At 35.7% G+C, this 19,447-nt stretch overlaps 2 protein-coding genes across 4 annotated transcripts in view; one reads left to right on the plus strand and one right to left on the minus strand.

The window, feature by feature from the left end:
* Positions 1-15,741, plus strand: part of LOC143223844 (regulator of G-protein signaling 7-binding protein A-like) — a 71,996-nt gene extending 56,255 nt beyond the window's left edge. Inside the window, exons 4-6 of the mRNA XM_076452324.1 lie at positions 6,051-6,150; positions 13,770-13,834; positions 15,671-15,741. Coding sequence (XP_076308439.1) covers positions 6,051-6,150; positions 13,770-13,834; positions 15,671-15,741 — 236 coding nt within the window. The remainder of the gene's footprint in view (positions 1-6,050; positions 6,151-13,769; positions 13,835-15,670) is intronic.
* LOC143222407 (epithelial sodium channel subunit alpha-like) overlaps positions 1-19,447 on the minus strand; it is a 293,985-nt gene that overhangs the window by 224,093 nt on the left and 50,445 nt on the right. The window lies entirely within an intron of this gene.

A 19,447-nucleotide genomic window follows, 5' to 3' on the forward strand; every position in this document is an offset into this window, starting at 1 on the left:
TTGCGTAGACCTGTTTGTTGTTGTTTTTCTCCAAAAGTTTCAAATACTTGCGCATGCGCTAACAACAATAATTTCAGTGCTTGCTTTCACCAGAGTTCATTCGGTGTTTTGAAAACCACGTTCTGCCCATCAACGCACTCAGTGATGTATTGGTTATTATTCTGAATGCTATCCTAGTTCATCTCTTGAGTATGAACGTTAATCCCACTTGTAGCGAAGCCACATCGGACTGTCTGTCGTGTTCATCAAATGATATCGAACCCCTGATTTTAGAAGTATAAATACGAATACATGTGGATATGTTTTGACTAATTATCTACCTATTAGATGACTTGAAAGCAACAAATACGCAATATGTTACAGAGACCTACAGCACAGTTGTTTCTTCCGTGTCTTTGCCAAATGATTGTCAGGAATTGCGTTGGTATAATTGGCAAAAGAGGAAGACCTCAACATGTCCTTCGTTTGATCCTGGCAAACAAACAATCACAACAGGTGGTGCAGATGAGCTGATGTCAAGCCAGAAAACCGTTGTTGTTTTATTGTTTGTTGTTAAGCACAGAACTAGACACAGGGCTATCCGTGCTCTGCTTATCACGGCTACTGAAACCCAATTTAAAGTGTTGTAAGTTCGCAAATTTTTCGCTGTGCCACTGGGGGCACCAGAAAACGTCCAATTCTGCACAGTAATAAAAAAGAATTTAATCATTTAGTTTAGTTTATATTATAATAATTTCGTTATGCCTTAAAAAGGCAGATATGCACTGTATGTATGCATTAATAACCTTCCATTTATCATAGAATAGCTAAGTTTTTCATGCCAAAATCTTGATTAACTCGTATGAGAATGAAACTTCAGTAAATGTTTTTGTGTGTTTGGTGGTACGTAAAATAATTGTTTGTGTGTTTGTTTTTGAATTTCGCGCAAAGCTGCACGAGGGATATCTGCGCTAGCCGTCCCTAATTTAGCAGTGTGAGACAAGAGGGAAGGCAACTAGTCATCACCACCCACTGCCAACTCTTGGACTACTCTTTTACCAACTAATAGTGGGATTGACCGTCACATTATAACGCCTCTACGGCTGAAAGGGGCCAGCATGTTTGGTGTGACGGGGATTCGAATCCGCGACCCTCAGATTACGAGTCGATTGCCTAAACCGCCTGCCAATGCCGAGCCTAAATAATTATATGATTTTGTTTTTTATAAACATCTATCAATAAGTTATTCAAGATGAATTCTAACTTTTGAAGAATAAACGATGAAACATTACGATTAACTTTTTAACATGTTACCACGGTGACACCAAGGTCATTCTTCATGTCTCGGATGCAGACATTGGGTTGATGTTTACGGTCAACACAGATGATGTTTAATATTTCCTGTTACTAATCCATTAGATTTCAAGAAATGATACAAATGTGGACGGGAGGACTGAAGAGCCATAAAGCTTAGTGTTGAATGTACACTTCTGATCTAGAGAACGATGGGCTCCCCCCCTTCGCTAGTACAGCGGTATATCTACGGACTTACAACGCTAAAATCATGGGATGGATTCCCCTCGGTGGGCTCAGCAGATAGCCCGATGTGGCTTCGCTATAAGAAAACAACAACAACAACCATTAGATTCTGATGATCTTTGGATAGAGTTTAGCAAAAGGATGACCTGGAATTGTCTCTATATTAATACAGTTGCAAACAAACTTGGGTCATCAGTCTCTTTAGCGTAGCCCTTTTCCCATACATTGTTTCTGGGTGCAACTGTGTCTTTTTTCCTTTGTCTTAGTAAAATGAATTCTTGGAACATACGCGTTGATCATCAGTAACTGACAAATTTCAAGAATTGTCATAAGTTCTTGTTATTATATCAGAGAGGTTTGTTGTTATGTATGATAGATCAAATAAATGCAGAGCTGGGAAGAAGTTTCTTATTTTTGGTGGGAAGATTACCTCCTTCCAAAGATGCACTGGTCCAACATATCTGGTGCAGATAGCCCAGATGCTTTGAGCCAAAAAACCACGGCCCGGCATGGCCAGGTGGTCAAGGCACTCGACTCATAATCTGAGGGTCGCGGGATCAAATCCCAGTCGCGCCAAACATGCCCGCTCTTTCAACTGTGGGGGCGTTATAATGCGACGGTCAATCCCACTATTCGTTGGTAAAAGAGTAGCCTAAGAGTTGGCGGTGGGTGGTGATGACTAGTTGCCTTCCCTCTTGTCTCACACTGCTAAATTAGGGACGGCTAGCGCAGATATCCCTCGTGCAGCTTTGCGCGAAATTCAAAAACAAACAAATAAAAGAAAACGTATCTTTGTTGCTGCATACCACGGTTTGTGTCCTAACTTAGACATGCCAAATCCACAAACTAGGGTTAGAAATGTAAAGATAAATCAGCTAATATGTCTCAGTCTTGCAGACGCTTCACAGACTGCACACGAATTAATCAAATGTGCGAAGGAAATGTAAAGTCAGCTCGTTGTGCTGAGGTGATGGAAAAGTTCACATAAAAATAGACTTAGCTTTTAAGACTAGAGATAGAACATGTGTCTAGGTATGGATCACGTCAGATCTTGTCAGGTTTATCAAGATCCGTAAAATGTCTTTGTTGTACTTGATACATCAAAGTGTTTTCCTCAGTGATTGATATATTTCCAGAACCACATTAAGACAAATAAAGGTGTGAAAAGTTAATCATGCCTAAACTTTTGCCTTTAAGTGAGTGAGGAACACTTTTTTTCAGATATGTGGAAATTATGTGTGTGTGTGTTGTCTTATAACAAAGCCACATCGGGCTATCTGCTGAGTCTACTGAGGGGAATCGAACCCCTAATTTTAGCGTTGTAAATCCGTAGACTTATCGCTGTACCAGGCGGGTACGGAAATTATGTATTGACTCTTATATTATGTTTTAAAGCATCTTACGTTAATGAGTGCATGCACACTGGCTTATCATTTGTATTTGCTGAGTCTACGGAGGGGAATCGAACCCCTAATTTTAGCGTTGTAAATCCGTAGACTTATCGCTGTACCAGGCGGGTACGGAAATTATGTATTGACTCTTATATTATGTTTTAAAGCATCTTACATTAATGAGTGCATGCACACTGGCTTGTCATTTGTATTTAACAAAACATTAAATAAATGTTTAGCCCTGTTTATTTAATGTATTCAGTTTAAAATAGTATATATCTTGATTTCTGAATAATACAAAATGTAAGTACAGCACGATAGCATTTGCACCATCGGCGCATGCGCAACTGTTCTAGTTAGTGATGTCACCATTTCTAAGAAATTAAAGAAATCAATTGCCACAAAGCTGCAAAATGCTACGATTTAATGTAATATAAGACAAGACCTGCGATGTAATAACTATCACTATTTTTAATTAATTAATATATATACAGAATATCGAACCAACACGTGCATGAGCAAATTCTCAGGGGCCCGCCATGGCCAGGTGTTTGAGGCACTCGGCTCGTAATCTAAAGATCGAGGGTTCGAATACCCATCGCACCAAAACATGCTCGCCTTTCAGCCACAAGGGCGTTATAATGCGACGGTCAATTCCACTATTGGTTGGTAAAAGAGTAGCTTAAGAGTTGGCGGTGGGTGGTGATGACTAGTTGCCTTACCTGTAGTCTTGCACTGCTAAATTAAGGACGGCTAGCGCAGATAGCTCTCGTGTAGCTTTGCGCAAAATTCAGAAACAAACAAAGAAACAAATCCTCAATTTGAAGTTTATTTGTTTCTAGTTAAGCACAAAGCTTACCCAAAGATAACCCACTGGGCTATCTGTGTCCTGCCCATCACTGGTTTCGAAACTCGGGTTTTAGCGTTGTAAGCTCGCAGACAAACAGCTATGCCATTGGAGGGCTTCCAGATCGAGACGTGTCCATATCTGGAATTAATCAGTCAACTAAAGGAAGTATCATTACTCTGCCATGTTTCATGTTTCAAGTTCTTATCATACAACCAGGAAATTTTCGGCTACGCCGTTTCGCGACAAGCATGTTTATAAATTCAGTCGTTTCTTACGTGAGGTCCCCTCATTACCAGGTGGTTAAGGCACTGGACTCGTAATCCGAGAGTCGCGGGTTCGAATCCCCATCACACCAAACATGCTTGCCTTTTCAGCCGTGAGGCGTTATTATGTGACGGTCAACCCCACTATTCGTTGGTAAAAGAGTAGCCCAAGAGTTGGCGGTGGGTGATGATGACTAGCTGCCTTCCCTCTAGGCTTACGCTGGAACGCTTTTGTGCATTTCTAGTTTGTTTTTTATGGTGATCCTTAAGAAAAGTATCAGTTTGTTTTTTTTTAATTCTATTTTGATTTGTGTCGTTTGTAAAATAAGCCATTAGGCGTGCATGCACTGTTAAACAAAAGCGGCTATAGTAGCTTTATTTTGTATTAAGAAAGCAACTGAGAGCTCGAAACGTTCACATTTTGAAACAGGATAGTTTTAAAAAAAAAGCCATTATTTACGGGACTTATAAAAGACAGATTATGCTTGTTACGTTTTACACAAAACTGCAACTGTTGCAAGACTTCATAACACAAAAATGTCAAAACTAAATGAAGGCTTTTGGAAATCTTGAAAATGAGTGAATATTCTAAAACAATTTCGTGTAAGGGACCCGAAGGCGTCACTTGTTGTAATCATTCGCACCTATATATAGTAACGTGTTGTCTGTCAGCGTGTCAGTAGGCGCTGAAATGACGTTACGTAATGAACGCTTAACGTTTCAGTTTTTACTGTTGTGACATGAGTAAAACGTTCGCGTGCCATAAATCACGAGAAAAATTATGTGGTCTGTTAGCTACAACACAAAGCAAGATAATAAAATATATTTGTTACTTTTAGTTTTATATAGTCTTGAAACAGAACAATTTCAGGAACCCTGTGGAAGTATGATACATCAGGTGCACACCAAAAACAACATCAGATCATCAGACATTTTGAAGATGACAGTTACTGAATGTGTCTGCAGATGTAGTCATATCGCTTGTCATTAAAAAAAAAGTCTATTTTTAGCCTACTTTGGTCGTAATCATGAAACTATTTCGCCGTCATAAGAAATGGTACTGTATTAAAAAATATAGACTACACAGTACTGCGAAACACCAGTTAAGTTAAACTAATTCTACAGGCAATAGATAGGTAAAGACTCTAATCACCTTCTTTGATTACCCCCCCCCCAGTGGGTCAGCGGTATGTCTGCGGGCTTACAACGCTAAAACCCGGGTTTTGATACCCGTGGTGGACAGAGCACAGGTAGCCCATTGTGTAGCTTTGTGCTTAATTAAAAACAACAACTTCTTTGATTATTTATATGAATACCCTTTAAGTATATTTCTTCGTCTTTTACCGTCGCCTTGAACTTTATGACTGGCGAGTGACGCATGCGCAAATCGAGGTATTTTATCAGGATATTACCCCACATTTAAAATTCAAAAGTTTTGTGTACATGCAAATATATATTACATGCGAGGCCCTGCATGGCCAAGTGGTTAAGGCGCTGCACTCGTAATCTGAGGGTCGCAAGTTCGAATCCCCATCACACCAAACATGCTTACCCATTCAGCCGTGTGGGGTGTTATAATGTTACGATCAATACAACTGTTCGTTGGTAAAAGAATACCCCAAGAATTGGCGGTGGATAGTGATGACAAGCTAGCTGCCTTCCCTCTAGTCTTAAACTGGTAAATTGGAGACGACTAGCGCGATAGCCCTCGTGTTATTTTCCACGAACTTGAAAAACAAAGATATTTATTACATGTGCAAATAAAATCTAAACCTGAAAATTAAATATAACAGACGGTGTATCCCTCTGGTGAGTGAGTTAAAAATTAAATATAACAGACAGTGTACTTCTTGAAAACGTTGTTGCTACTCTAACTCAGTATTGTTTTTGACATATCTAACTGCTTAGCTTATATACGTTTGTGTATAACATTCTATTGTTCGTGTTTCTTTAAATGTTAAGTTACATTTAATCCATATATGTAAATATAATGCACAGTGTCTTATCTGTTAATGTTTTCTATCACAGAAAACCGTCCAAGCTCCTCGGGTATGGCAGTACTTGATAAGCTGGTCCTTTGGCGACCTCCACACGACTATCACCAGGAGGAGCTAGTGTCAATTGATAGGTTAGTTTAACTTACTTCATTAACTTCACACGAAAACAGTCGTTTTTGATGAATATTCATGATATGAACGTCATCTAGACCACTACCATGTCTGTCGTGTCCAATCCGATCTCGTGAGTCCCGGTATTGTACATAATGCCTCATCGGCACTGGAGACGACAGATATAGTATGGTTATGGTATTATTGTATATTCATTTTTTCTTTCACTCATAACTTCTTAAAATTAAAAATAATAATAATAATCCGTGGAATATTTATTATATTAGGTATAAGTGTTTAATTTTGCATTTTTATTATAATTATATGTCTTCAAGTAAATGAGGTATCACTATTTTCTATATTCAAATTAGAGCAAAGAATATGTGCTATAGTATAGGACCTTGCCTTTCAGTTGTCTTTGGTCACGAAGGTGCAGAGTTTACCTCTTACACGACATGTTAAAAGTGTTCATGTTTAGGAAGGTACCACAGAAATCAGGTTTTATTAAATTTTCTTTGATCACCTCTATGGGCAGAACCTGGAAAAAACCGCGGAGAAGACGTTCTCATAACGCTGAGAAACCTGATCTTGTATTGCTCAACATACGCAGTCAGTACGCGAAATTGATTCGAACTAAATTTAAATCTACGGTTAAAATATAACCTTCAAGATATAAAGTTTAAAGTGGCAGATACTTCTGACAAATATTAACCCTCAGAAAGATACCAACGTCTTGTTGTCGCATATATAAAGATTTGTGTTGTTTTTTCTTAACAGGTTTTTAATTTTCTTAAATATACGTAAGTTACATTCGATTAGATTTAAATGTAGCAAACAAACAAACGCAAAGAAATCCGATACGATAATTAGGAAAATAAAAGATAACATTTTATGTCAAATTTGTTTCATAAAGAGAGTCAAACCGTTTCTTAAAAAAAAGAAGTTGGTATTACATTTTTAAAGCATGTATACAAACTTGACTTATCCACAATAATATATCAGAAATGACATTTTGAAGTCTTTGATGTGTCTGGCAAATAGCCAGGGAATTTTTGAACACGTGTGTGGCGTAACAGCCAGGGAACTTTTTAGTACTGTGTATCTGGCGTTTTAGCGAAAACATTTCGAACGCTATATATATTTACCCTATTTACCAAGGCATTTTAAACACTGTGTATTTTGTATATTGGCTAAGAAGTTTTGAATGAAGTCTGTATGTTTCACGTGCCGACCACAACATTTTGAATTTTTTTTAGTCGTATTTCCTGTATGTGATGATTAGTGTGGATTTTAAGGCCAGGTGATTAAGGCACTTCACTCAGTTCGAATCTCCGTCGCACCAAATAAGCTCGTCCTTTCAGCCGTGGGGGCGTTATAAAGTAACGATCAATCCCACTAATTTTCACGTTGTTCAGAGAATTTCCTACATTAAGCACTTAACTTGTTTCACAAGTTATTGATATACGTTATATATCACGACCACTGATATACGTTATATATCAAGACCATTGATACACGTGAGTTGGAAATAGATAATTCAATCAGATTCTCACAGTTCGTTTCAGCCTGAAATAAAAACTGTTTAAAGTTAAGATTCATTATCCGTGAAGAGTAAACTTTCTAAAAATAATCATTGCTCTTGAAATCAAATTGACATTAAAATGATGGTAGGTTGGTTTGAACTTTCTATTTTTTTTTAAACAAAAATTGTATCTTAACTGTCCACACTTTCTACGAAGACAAAGTATCAGAGACCAATCATGCTCTAAAATGTGTAACGACCAACAATGCTACAACATGTGTAAAGACCAATCATGCTATAACATGTGTAAAGGCCAATCATGCTATAACATGTGTAAAGGCCAATCATGCTATAACATGTGTAAAGACCAATCATGCTGTAACATGTGTAGAGACCAATCATGCACTAACATGTGTAAAGATACGTTAATTGAATTAGAAGATTCCTGAAATAGTGACACGATTTACATGAAGAAATAGTGACACGATTTACAGTAAAAATAGTGACACGATTTACATGAAGAAATAGTGACACGATTTACATGAAGAAATAGTGACACGATTTACAGGAAAAATAGTGACGAGATTTACATGAATAAATAGTTACATGATTTACATGAAAAATAGTGACACAATTTACAGGAAAAATAGTGACACGATTTACATGAAGAAATAGTGACACGATTTACAGGAAAAATAGTGACACGATTTACAGGAGAAATAGTGACACGATTTACAGGAAAAATAGTGACGAGATTTACATGAATAAATAGTTACATGATTTACATGAAAAATAGTGACACAATTTACATGAAGAAATAGTGACACGATTTACATGAAAAATAGTGACAAGATTTACATGAAAAATAGTGACACGATTAACATGAGGAAATAGTGATACGATTTACATGAAAAATAGTGACACGATTTACATGAAAAATAGTAACACGATTTACATGAGGAAATAGTGACATGATTTACATGAAGAAATAGTGACATGATTTACATGAAAAATAGTGACATGATTTACATGAAGAACTTTGAAACGTTTTTAGGTATTTTACAAAACTAATAGAGATACCTTACAGTAGTAATGTTATTGACAAATGCTGTTGTTGGTTAAACGAGAGAAATCTCAACTACAACATAAGTCTGCTCTGTTGAAGTGACTGGATGAACGATTTGTTTTTGGATCGTAAGCAAAAAGTAACATTTGTTAAAACAAACACTTCCATCATGGATGTGTTATACTGATTGTAACAGTTCAGTGACGGACGTGTTTCCTTGACCCTTAAAGAAAGGGCTAATTTCACTGCAATAAGTATTTTTTTTAATCATAAACTACACTTTTGATCTACATGTTTTATTTTTTATCGTAAACTACACCTAGTGGTTAAAACATTACACCTAATAGGTACTTGTTAAATGTTCCCTTCGAAATAAACCTCAACCGTTTCTTTAATCGAAACTGATTGATGAACTCAAAATTGGCCCGGCATGGTCACGTGGTTAAGGCACTCGACTCGTAGTCTGAGGGTCACGGGATCGAATACAAGTCACACCAAACATGCTCGCCCTTTCAGCTGTGAGGGTGTTATAATGGTACGATCAATCCCACTATTTGTTAGTAAACGAGTAGCCCAAAAGTTGGCGGCAGGTGGTGATGACTAGTTGCCCTCCCTCGAGTCTTAAACCGCAAAATTAGGGACCGTTAGGGCAGGTAGCCCTCGCGTAGCTTTGCGCGAAATTAAAACCAAACTCAAAATTAGATAAAGTTAGTTTTAGAGGTACTGAAATTACGACAGGTCACGTTCATTTTCGAACATTAAAAAAAATCTCCAAAATAGGCTTATCTCACTATCTGTAAGCAGTTTATTTAGAATTGAAACTCCACGTTAAAACTATATAGCTCTTCTCGAATACATATAAAGTAGGAATTAGTCAAACTTGTGTGTTTTCTATTTTTGTAACTTGAAAAATGTCACATTACAGTAAAACAGTTTCTAATACTGACGAGCATCACCTCTCATACTAACAATTTTTTATTTTATTAATAACACTAATACTAACTATTTCTCCACATCTGAGGGTCGCGGGTTCGAATACCTGTCGCACCAAACATGCTCGCCCTTTCAGCCGAGGGGGCGTTATAAGGTGACGGTCAATCTCACTATTCGTTGGTGAAAGAGTAGCTCAAGAGTTGGCGGTGGGTAGTGATAACTAGTTGCCTTCCCTCTAGTCATACACTACTAATTTAGGGCCTGCTTACCCAGATAGCTGTCGTGTAGCTTTTCGCGAAGTTCACAAACAAACAGACAAATTTCTCCTCGTGGTAGTGTTGGTATTATTTAGGTTCTTTGAATTTCTTCATTCTACCAACCAGTTATGAATGCCTAGGGTTTAGCGCCAGGCCTTATTACACTGTTTCCGACAGGCATTAAGATCTGTCGCTGAAATTACTTAGGTTTCTTAGGACATAATTAACCCAAAGTTTGTTCTCATTACCTGATATATAAATGTTTACCAGTATATTTAGTCATACAAAAAATTCTTTATTCTTGGATCTGCCAAATCATCGTCGTTGTTCACTTGATACTAAAGTTTTTAATTTAATATTTTCACTCCGTTCAGTCGAGCTGTAAGTTTCAAATATCTGGTTGCAGAAGGCCTCCGTAGCAACTTCTACAAATTAAACTGAAGTGTTTGTTTTTGAATTTCGCACAAAGCTACTCGAGGGCTATCTGTGCTAGCCGTCCCTAATTTAGCAGTGTAAGACTAGAGGGAAGGCAGCTAGTCATCACCACCCACCGCCAACTCTTGGGCTACTCTTTTACCAACGAATAGTGGGATTGACCGTCACATTATAACGCCCCCACGGCTGAAAGGGCGAGCATGTTTGGCGTGAAGGGGAAACTGAAGTGAGAAAGTAGAGTTTTTTTGTGTGCAAAAAGTACTTACTGACACAACAAAATACATAAGTTAAAGTTTTAACCTCTAACAGTGAGGTGAACAGTACCAATGGTAATAAATACAACAAAATTTGTATATTTTATCAGCATAAACTCGTACTTAAAAACCAGTTTTCTCACAAACACATTTGTAAAATTGGAGTACATCCGATTTCTATTAGCAAATGCGGCAAAAATACATTTTGCCATAAGTGTTTAAAAAACAACAGTTGGAGCTCTGGTGAATTACAAATCTTTAGTTGATCATTCCTACTTTGAGAAACAGAAAGATAAAAGTGCAGCTGCACAACTGTGAATTGCTGGATATATGATTCATCGATTACACGAAAACTTAGAACTTTGAGAGCTAAAGAAAGTCTCTTTTCTTTAAGATGAAAAGCTTTACTTAGAAGCAACAAATGAGAAGAAACTTGTGAACCAACAAGGACGAGGAATGGTTGGCTTTGTTTGAACCAATTCACAGAAAAGAAAACTTCTTGCGGAATTAATCTGTTCCTTTAGAGGTTTATGAAAGAAAACCAAATTATTTCCGTGTGTTACATTTCGCCTTCTTCTTGTTATTTGTTGACACGCTAAATATGCTATTCACGGAAATGTCAAAGAACAAGGGCGATCTCTTGCAGCACGAGGTGGTAAAAAAAAAAAACATTCATTTTTTTTTCTTTAGTTTCACAAAAATATTACAGATATAATTCAGTAAATTAAAAACTCAAAAACATTTGCTCCACTTGAGAAAAAAATGAGGGAACATAAACAGTACCAAGAGATATTAATAGTTAAAACGTATTGCACAGAACAAGTGATGCGTTTTTTTTCATTTGTTTTTAAATACAATTTATTCTTTAAATATTTTGTAAAGTTGTACACTTATTAAACACTCAGAAAATTTGTTTTGTTTTTTTAAATGAATAAAACCGAGTCGAAAGTTATCCGAAGGAAATTTTCTCGTGCGAAATAAATTTCATGGGCGAGATTCCAACTCGTACAAGTTCAGGCTTCAACCCGCTTTAAAAGTATATATATTTATTTATTTATATTAATTATATCGGGTTAATTTACAGTTTAAGCAACTGCGTATTAAATTATCAATACTAAAGTAATCTTCCCCCGTCACACCAAACATGCTCGCTCTTTCAGCCGCCGGGGCGTTATAATGTATGGCCAATCCCACTATTCGTTGGTGAAATAGTAGCCCAAGAGATTGCGGTGGGTGTTGATGACCAGCTGCTTTCCCTTTAGTCTCCCACTGCAAAATTAGGGACGGCTAACACAGATAGCCCTCGTGTAGCTTTGCGCGAAATTCAAAACAAACCAAGCTAATGACGTAATAAAAAAGCTGTTTCATCTTATTTATTTGGGGGAACTTAACACAGTATAACACATAAGTAACGACGTAAAATAACGTAAATGATAAGCAAGTATTTAAGACACATGTAAGGTTGCAGTACGCTGTAAACTGTGGTATTTTTCTAATATTTTAAATCTCTATGATTTTAACATTTAGCAGCGAGATGGATATTAACAGTGGTAATAAAAAGTTTAATTTTTTTAATCATTAATAGCGAAACAATTATTAGCAGTGATAATAAATACAACAGAAATGTGTGTATTGTTTACATATACACATATGACGTTTACGTTTTTAACCTCTAACAGCGAGATAGATGTTAATAAATATTAACAAAGAGGCTTAATAAGAACAAAGATAAACCTAGGTGATGATATTAACAGCGTGAGATGCCACCTGACTGAGACCAAATGTTATGAGGAAGCCTTAATATGTTAACAGACGCCAAAGTATTTTTCTTCCACAGTGCAAAAATTCCTTAAAAAATACTTTGCATCGCTTGAAATGCTAGCACTGAATTTTGCCAATCGCTCATTCCTCGAAAAATAGTGATAATACAGTTCTTAACAGTTGGTCTTAAGATCACAGTAAACCATGGTTAAGATGTATATCTCAAGTGACATGATGGCAGAGGTAAAAGCTTGTACTAATTTCCTGGATGCTCGGCCCCCGGCATGGCCAGGTGGTCAAGGCACTCGACTCATAATCTGAGGGTCGCGGGTTCGAATTCCCGTCACACCGAATATGCTCGCCCTTTCAGCTGTGGGGGCGTATAATGTGACGGACAATCCTACTATTCGTTGTTAAAAGAGAAGCCCAAGAGTTGGCGGTGGGTGGTGATGACTAGCTGCCTTCCCTCTTGTCTTACACTACTAAAATTAGGGACGGCTAACGCAGATAGCCCTCCAGTAGCTTTGCCCGAAATTTAAAACCGACATAAATTATGAAACTAACTTTCATGATGTTAATGAAGCTAGTTCACTAAGGTTTTATTACTAAAAACTAGTCTAGTAACATTTCGTGCGAATAAAAATGTTTTTTTGCTTGTTTTTTTTTTTTTTTTGGTTTGAAATTTTATATTTTTGACCAAATCTCATGCCTACATTATTTTACGAAACATAACTACAATTTCATTGTTAACGAATGAAAATCTCTCGTTATGTTAATGTGATACCTGTGTATATTTTATCGCAAAAGTGCTTGATTTCAATCGTGTTTTCTCTTTCATTATTTAAATTCACAAACAACAAAGTAAACACTGAAATAGGAAACAGTGTTAGTGAAATATAATGCGAATAATAATAATAAAAATCCTTATGACTAAATGTTGTCATTATAATATATTTTAAGACAACATTTCAAACAATCACGGTTTGAAATGTCAGCTTCTTAAACGTCACTGTAATGGGTAAACTTCCTAGTTAATTGTACAGTTGAATACCTATTTTAGCTTCATAAATCTCTGTACACCAGGTAAAGTAAGTTCTATTCTGTTCGTTATGTACAAATTGCACCTAATTTATAAACCTGACGTGCTCAACTAAGGTGGAATTTCTCTGGCATTACAACATTTTGTTCGGTTAGCTGTGGTAGTTTACTATACCGAAAATAGTGTGTTTCGTCACTGCACGTTCAGAATGATCTTACGTAAGAGAGTAGTAGGTACTGGGAAAAATTTTGCATCATTTAGTCCATTGTGAGAGACGTGTCCTTAATTATCTTGTTTGTATTGAGCACCTAATAACCACCCAAATTTGGTTCCACTTAGAGAAACTGGTTCTGTCTGATTTCTTCTTACCAGGGATACAGAAACTGTCAGGAACTTGTTAGCAGAAATGCAAGAATACATGCCCAAGGAAACTAATTGTGAGTTGTTTAACCGTTTAGCCAATAACAGAGAGAGATAATAGTAACATTATCATTCGGCTATTGTGATTGGATAATTCTAATTATTTATTGCACAGTTACATATAAATAACTAAGTATGTGTTTTATATATATATATGTGAGTGTAACTGTGTATATGTAACAACTAGTGTATCTTTGTATGTGTACTGATACTTTAACATTTAATTTATAAACAAATTTCTCTCATTTACCACAGGAGTGTGATACATACGTTTTGGTTCTTTGTTTGTTTGTTTTCCAGTGATACCAAAGCACTGTCTTTCATTATATGTTAACACTATGTTTTTGAGTTCCTTAACATTTGTCGATGTTGTGATTTATATTTACAACTCATACTGATAAATGCCACATGAAGCCACTTTTAACCTGTTGACTGCCAAGTATTTCAGCTGCTACAATACAACTCTGATGCTTCTTCATTTTGTAAGTTTTTTCGTGACGCCATTTTGGATCGAAAGTGAAACACTTCGTAAGTAGGTCAAATGCATGTATGGTGCTGACGTCTAGCGTTGAAGTTAGGTATTATTGGGAACGAAGTAACTCGTCCGTGGCACTGTGTTACCGATCGGTTTGGACGAGTTATCTCGTCTGCGGCACTGAACAGGTTAAAGTAGTCAGAGAAAAACTTTGGTGATTTCTATGTTGCTCAATTCCTGATAAAACTAGTACGACAAGCATATAAATATTGAGTATTGGTAAATATCATGGAAAAATAAAGAAGCCACAAACAACCAGTAACTGTAGCTATTTTGTTATTATTATGATACATTATCGGCAAAAAAAAATACAAAATAAAATCAAACAAATTCTATAATTCACTGGTGTCTTATATTTACTTAAAATAAAATAGTCCACCATGTTTGTGTGCTTCCACACGTTTAACAAAGTACAATTATCTTTTTTTTGTGTTTTCAAATGTTCCGTATCGCTTTTCAGCTCAACCAACTTTTTGTGTTACCTTACAACCTTAACAATATTCATGTTGGAACTATATATTGTTCAATCCGTTTTGCTAATGTTGCATACATGTTATCAGTGTCTTGCCGGAAGATGAATCATTGCCCAATAGAGTTTGCTTATAACAGAATGACAGGGTGTATAAGAATGTGCTTGTACCTGTCAGCTGTCAGTGTGCCATCAATTTTGGTTGGATCTCGAACAATACTAGTTGAAATGCAGCTCACAATTCTATTGGTTGGTCATCATGATGTTTGGAAATATTGTACGTTGTATGTGATGCAGTTCTCTTCTTTGCCATCAAACAAACTATCGTTGACTGTTGCAAACATAATTGAACGACATAAAGGCTCGAGTTACCTAACATTACATTTGAGGACTTTGGTTTTCCATTTGAACTGCTTCTGTTATCAACAGCTGTCACTCTGCGTACTATATTTAGAATTTCCACACAGTTTATATTAAAATATGAATTTTTGTTCACTCTGTCACGTGAGTGTTCCTTATCAGTCAGTACTTTGGTTTCTACACGCTTTTCATATGACCCATAATTCCATTCACGACAACCACACCATTGCATGGGAATAGTATGACCTCTAGTACCTTTTAGGCATTATGTTGGTCTGTCATTGTCTAACTTGTGGGATCGTAGCCAGTTACACTGAATGTTGTCAGTATATAACTGTTATCTGCAAATCATTTTAATACACTGTAATTAGAGAAATTCCATAATATTTGCATTTCACTTCCTGTTTCCATAATTATTTCTAATGCTATGTATCAACATTTCATACCATCTTATTGTACTGCCATTAAATAGTTTTATTTCATTTTCAGGTAAATCACTCATCGAGGACAATTTCGTCGCCTTTCCAACAAGACAAAAGGGGCGTTTTATCGCAACATAGGCGATTTCTGTTGTCTGTGTAAATCGAATTTAAGCTAACCCTAACATTTGAAACACACGACTGGTAGTAAGTGTCGCTGCTAGTGAATGTTGGAGAACTTTGCGAGTCTCATCACGTGGTGTGCCTCGTGACAAAACGTAAACACACTTTTCCTGTGCCTCCCAAAAACTTTTGAAAATTCATACATACTGTCTTTTCTTTTATAATTATCAGTGACTTGCGACACTAAGGGGCGAAATGGACAATTTTAATCAGGAATCGCCTCATAAGAATATTACTTTCGATCTTCATTAATAAGTTTGGCACAAACGAAGACAAATTTACGAAACTACTATTTAAAAGAAAGTTTGTTATTACTTTCGATCTTCATTAATAAGTTTGGCACAAACGAAAACAAACTTACGAAACTACTATTTAAAAGAAAGTTGGTTAAGTGGCAGAATATTTGCCATAGTGCTCATTTACACTTACGTGTATAAAGTAATAGTGACAACAGTTAGGAGATGTTGATTATTTACTATGCATACATGTGTATATATTAATCTAATTTCAACTTCTTTTCTTGTTAAGAAATTTCTCCAATTTTCCAAAGGAAAACATATTAACTATTTAATTCAACCAAAGTTCTAAGCTTACGTCATTATTTATAAAGTTACAAGTAGTTACATTTGAAAAAAACAAAGGCATTACCTTACATAATTCTAACGTCAAGCACAGTGAATATTAACAGTCGTTACGTTAAAAACTAAATTTAACTTTACATTATTTCAACCACCAAGTATTGAAGGAACGTTAACAAACTACGTCAACGTTAACAAACTAGGTCAACGAGCGAAAACTTTATCACATTACACCGTTTCTTCTCTCCACCAGAATTAACCCTCCTTTGTCTCCAATATCCCATCTCTCCTTAAAACTTCTTCCAATGTATCACTCCTTTGTCATTCTATAGTAATTCTTCTCTTTCCAGTTTATCATACCTTTATTTCTTCTCCCAATATATCCCTCCTTTGTCATTCTATAGTAATTCTTCTCTTTCCAGTTTATCATACCTTTATTTCTTCTCCCAATATATCCCTCCTTTGTCATTCTATAGTAATTCTTCTCTTTCCAGTTTATCATACCTTTATTTCTTCTCCCAATATATCCCTCCTTTGTCATTCTATAGTAATTCTTCTTTTTCCAGTTTATCACATCTTTATTTCTTCTCCCAATGTATCACTCCTTTGTCATTCTATAGTAATTCTTCTTTTTCCAGTTTATCACATCTTTATTTCTTCTCCCAATGTATCCCTCCTTTGTCATTCTATAGTAATTCTTCTTTTTCCAGTTTATCACACCTTTATTTCTTCTCCCAATGTATCCCTCCTTTGTCATTCTATAGTAATTCTTCTTTTTCCAGTTTATCATACCCTTATTTCTTCTCCCAATGTATCACTCCTTTGTCATTCTATAGTAATTCTTCTTTTCCAGTTTATCATACCCTTATTTCTTCTCCCAATGTATCACTCCTTTGTCATTCTATAGTAATTCTTCTTTTTCCAGTTTATCACACCTTTATTTCTTCTCCCAATATATCAGTCCTTTGTCATTCTATAGTAATTCTTCTTTTCCAGTTTATCACACCTTTATTTCTTCTCCCAATGTATCACTCCTTTGTCATTCTATAGTAATTCTTCTTTTTCCAGTTTATCACACCTTTATTTCTTCTCCCAATATATCACTCCTTTGTCATTCTATAGTAATTCTTCTTTTTCCAGTTTATCACATCTTTATTTCTTCTCCCAATGTATCACTCCTTTGTCATTCTATAGTAATTCTTCTTTTTCCAGTTTATCATACCTTTATTTCTTCTCCCAATGTATCACTCCTTTGTCATTCTATAGTAATTCTTCTTTTCCAGTTTATCATACCCTTATTTCTTCTCCCAATGTATCACTCCTTTGTCATTCTATAGTAATTCTTCTTTTCCAGTTTATCATACCTTTATTTCTTCTCCCAATGTATCACTCCTTTGTCATTCTATAGTAATTCTTCTTTTTCCAGTTTATCATACCCTTATTTCTTCTCCCAATATATCACTCCTTTGTCATTCTATAGTAATTCTTCTTTTCCAGTTTATCATACCCTTATTTCTTCTCCCAATATATCAGTCCTTTGTCATTCTATAGTAATTTTTCTTTTTCCAGTTTATCACACCTTTATTTCTTCTCCCAATGTATCCCTCCTTTGTCATTCTATAGTAATTCTTCTTTTTCCAGTTTATCACACCTTTATTTCTTCTCCCAATGTATCACTCCTTTGTCATTCTATAGTAATTCTTCTTTTCCAGTTTATCATACCCTTATTTCTTCTCCCAATGTATCACTCCTTTGTCATTCTATAGTAATTCTTTTTTCTTTTCACACCTTTATTTCCAGTTTATCATAGTAATTCTTCTTTTTCCAGTTTATCACACCTTTATTTCTTCTCCCAATGTATCCCTCCTTTGTCATTCTATAGTAATTCTTCTTTTTCCAGTTTATCACACCTTTATTTCTTTTCCCCAGTTTATCATTCTATAGTAATTTTTCTTTTCCAGTTTATCACACCTTCTCCCAATGTATCCCTCCTTTGTCATTCTATAGTAATTCTTCTTTTTCCAGTTTATCACACCTTTATTTCTTCTCCCAATGTATCACTCCTTTGTCATTCTATAGTAATTCTTCTTTTCCAGTTTATCATACCCTTATTTCTTCTCCCAATGTATCTCCTTATTCATTCTATCTTCCAGTTTATCACACCTTTATTTCTTCTCCCAATATATCTTTGTCATTCTATAGTAATTCTTCTTTCCAGTTTATCACACCTTTATTTCTTCTCCCAATGTATCCCTCCTTTGTCATTCTATAGTAATTCTTCTTTTCCAGTTTATCACACCTTTATTTCTTTCTCCCATGTATCCTCCTTTGTCATTCTATAGTAATTCTTCTTTTCCAGTTTATCACACCTTTATTTCTTCTCCCAATGTATCCCTCCTTTGTCATTCTATAGTAATTCTTCTTTTTTCAGTTTATCACACCTTTATCTTCTCCCAATGTATCCCTCCTTTGTCATTCTATAGTAATTCTTCTTTTCCAGTTTATCACACCTTTATTTCTTCTCCCAATGTATCCCTCCTTTGTCATTCTATAGTAATTCTTCTTTTTCCAGTTTATCACACCTTTATTTCTTCTCCCAATGTATCCCTCCTTTGTCATTCTATAGTAATTCTTCTTTTTCCAGTTTATCACACCTTTATTTCTTCTCCCAATGTATCCCTCCTTTGTCATTCTATAGTAATTCTTCTTTTTCCAGTTTATCACACCTTTATTTCTTCTCCCAGTATATCCCATCCTTTGTCATTCTATAGTAATTCTTCTTTTTTCCGGTTTATCACACCTTTTTTCTTCTTCTCCTTTTGTTCATTCTATAGTAATTCTTTCTTTTCCAGTTTATCACACCTTTATTTCTTCTCCCAATTATCCTCCTTTATCATTCTATAGTAATTCTTCTAGTTTCTTCACCTTTATTTGTTCTCCCATCCCTCCTTTGTCATTCTATAGTAATTCTTCTTTTTCCAGTTTATCACACCTTTATTTTCTTCTCCCAATGTATCCCTCCTTTGTCATTCTATAGTAATTCTTCTTTTCCAGTTTATCACACCTTTATTTCTTCTCCCAATGTA

Source organism: Tachypleus tridentatus, chromosome 8 (assembly GCF_004210375.1).
Source record: "Tachypleus tridentatus isolate NWPU-2018 chromosome 8, ASM421037v1, whole genome shotgun sequence".
NCBI lineage: Eukaryota > Metazoa > Arthropoda > Merostomata > Xiphosura > Limulidae > Tachypleus > Tachypleus tridentatus.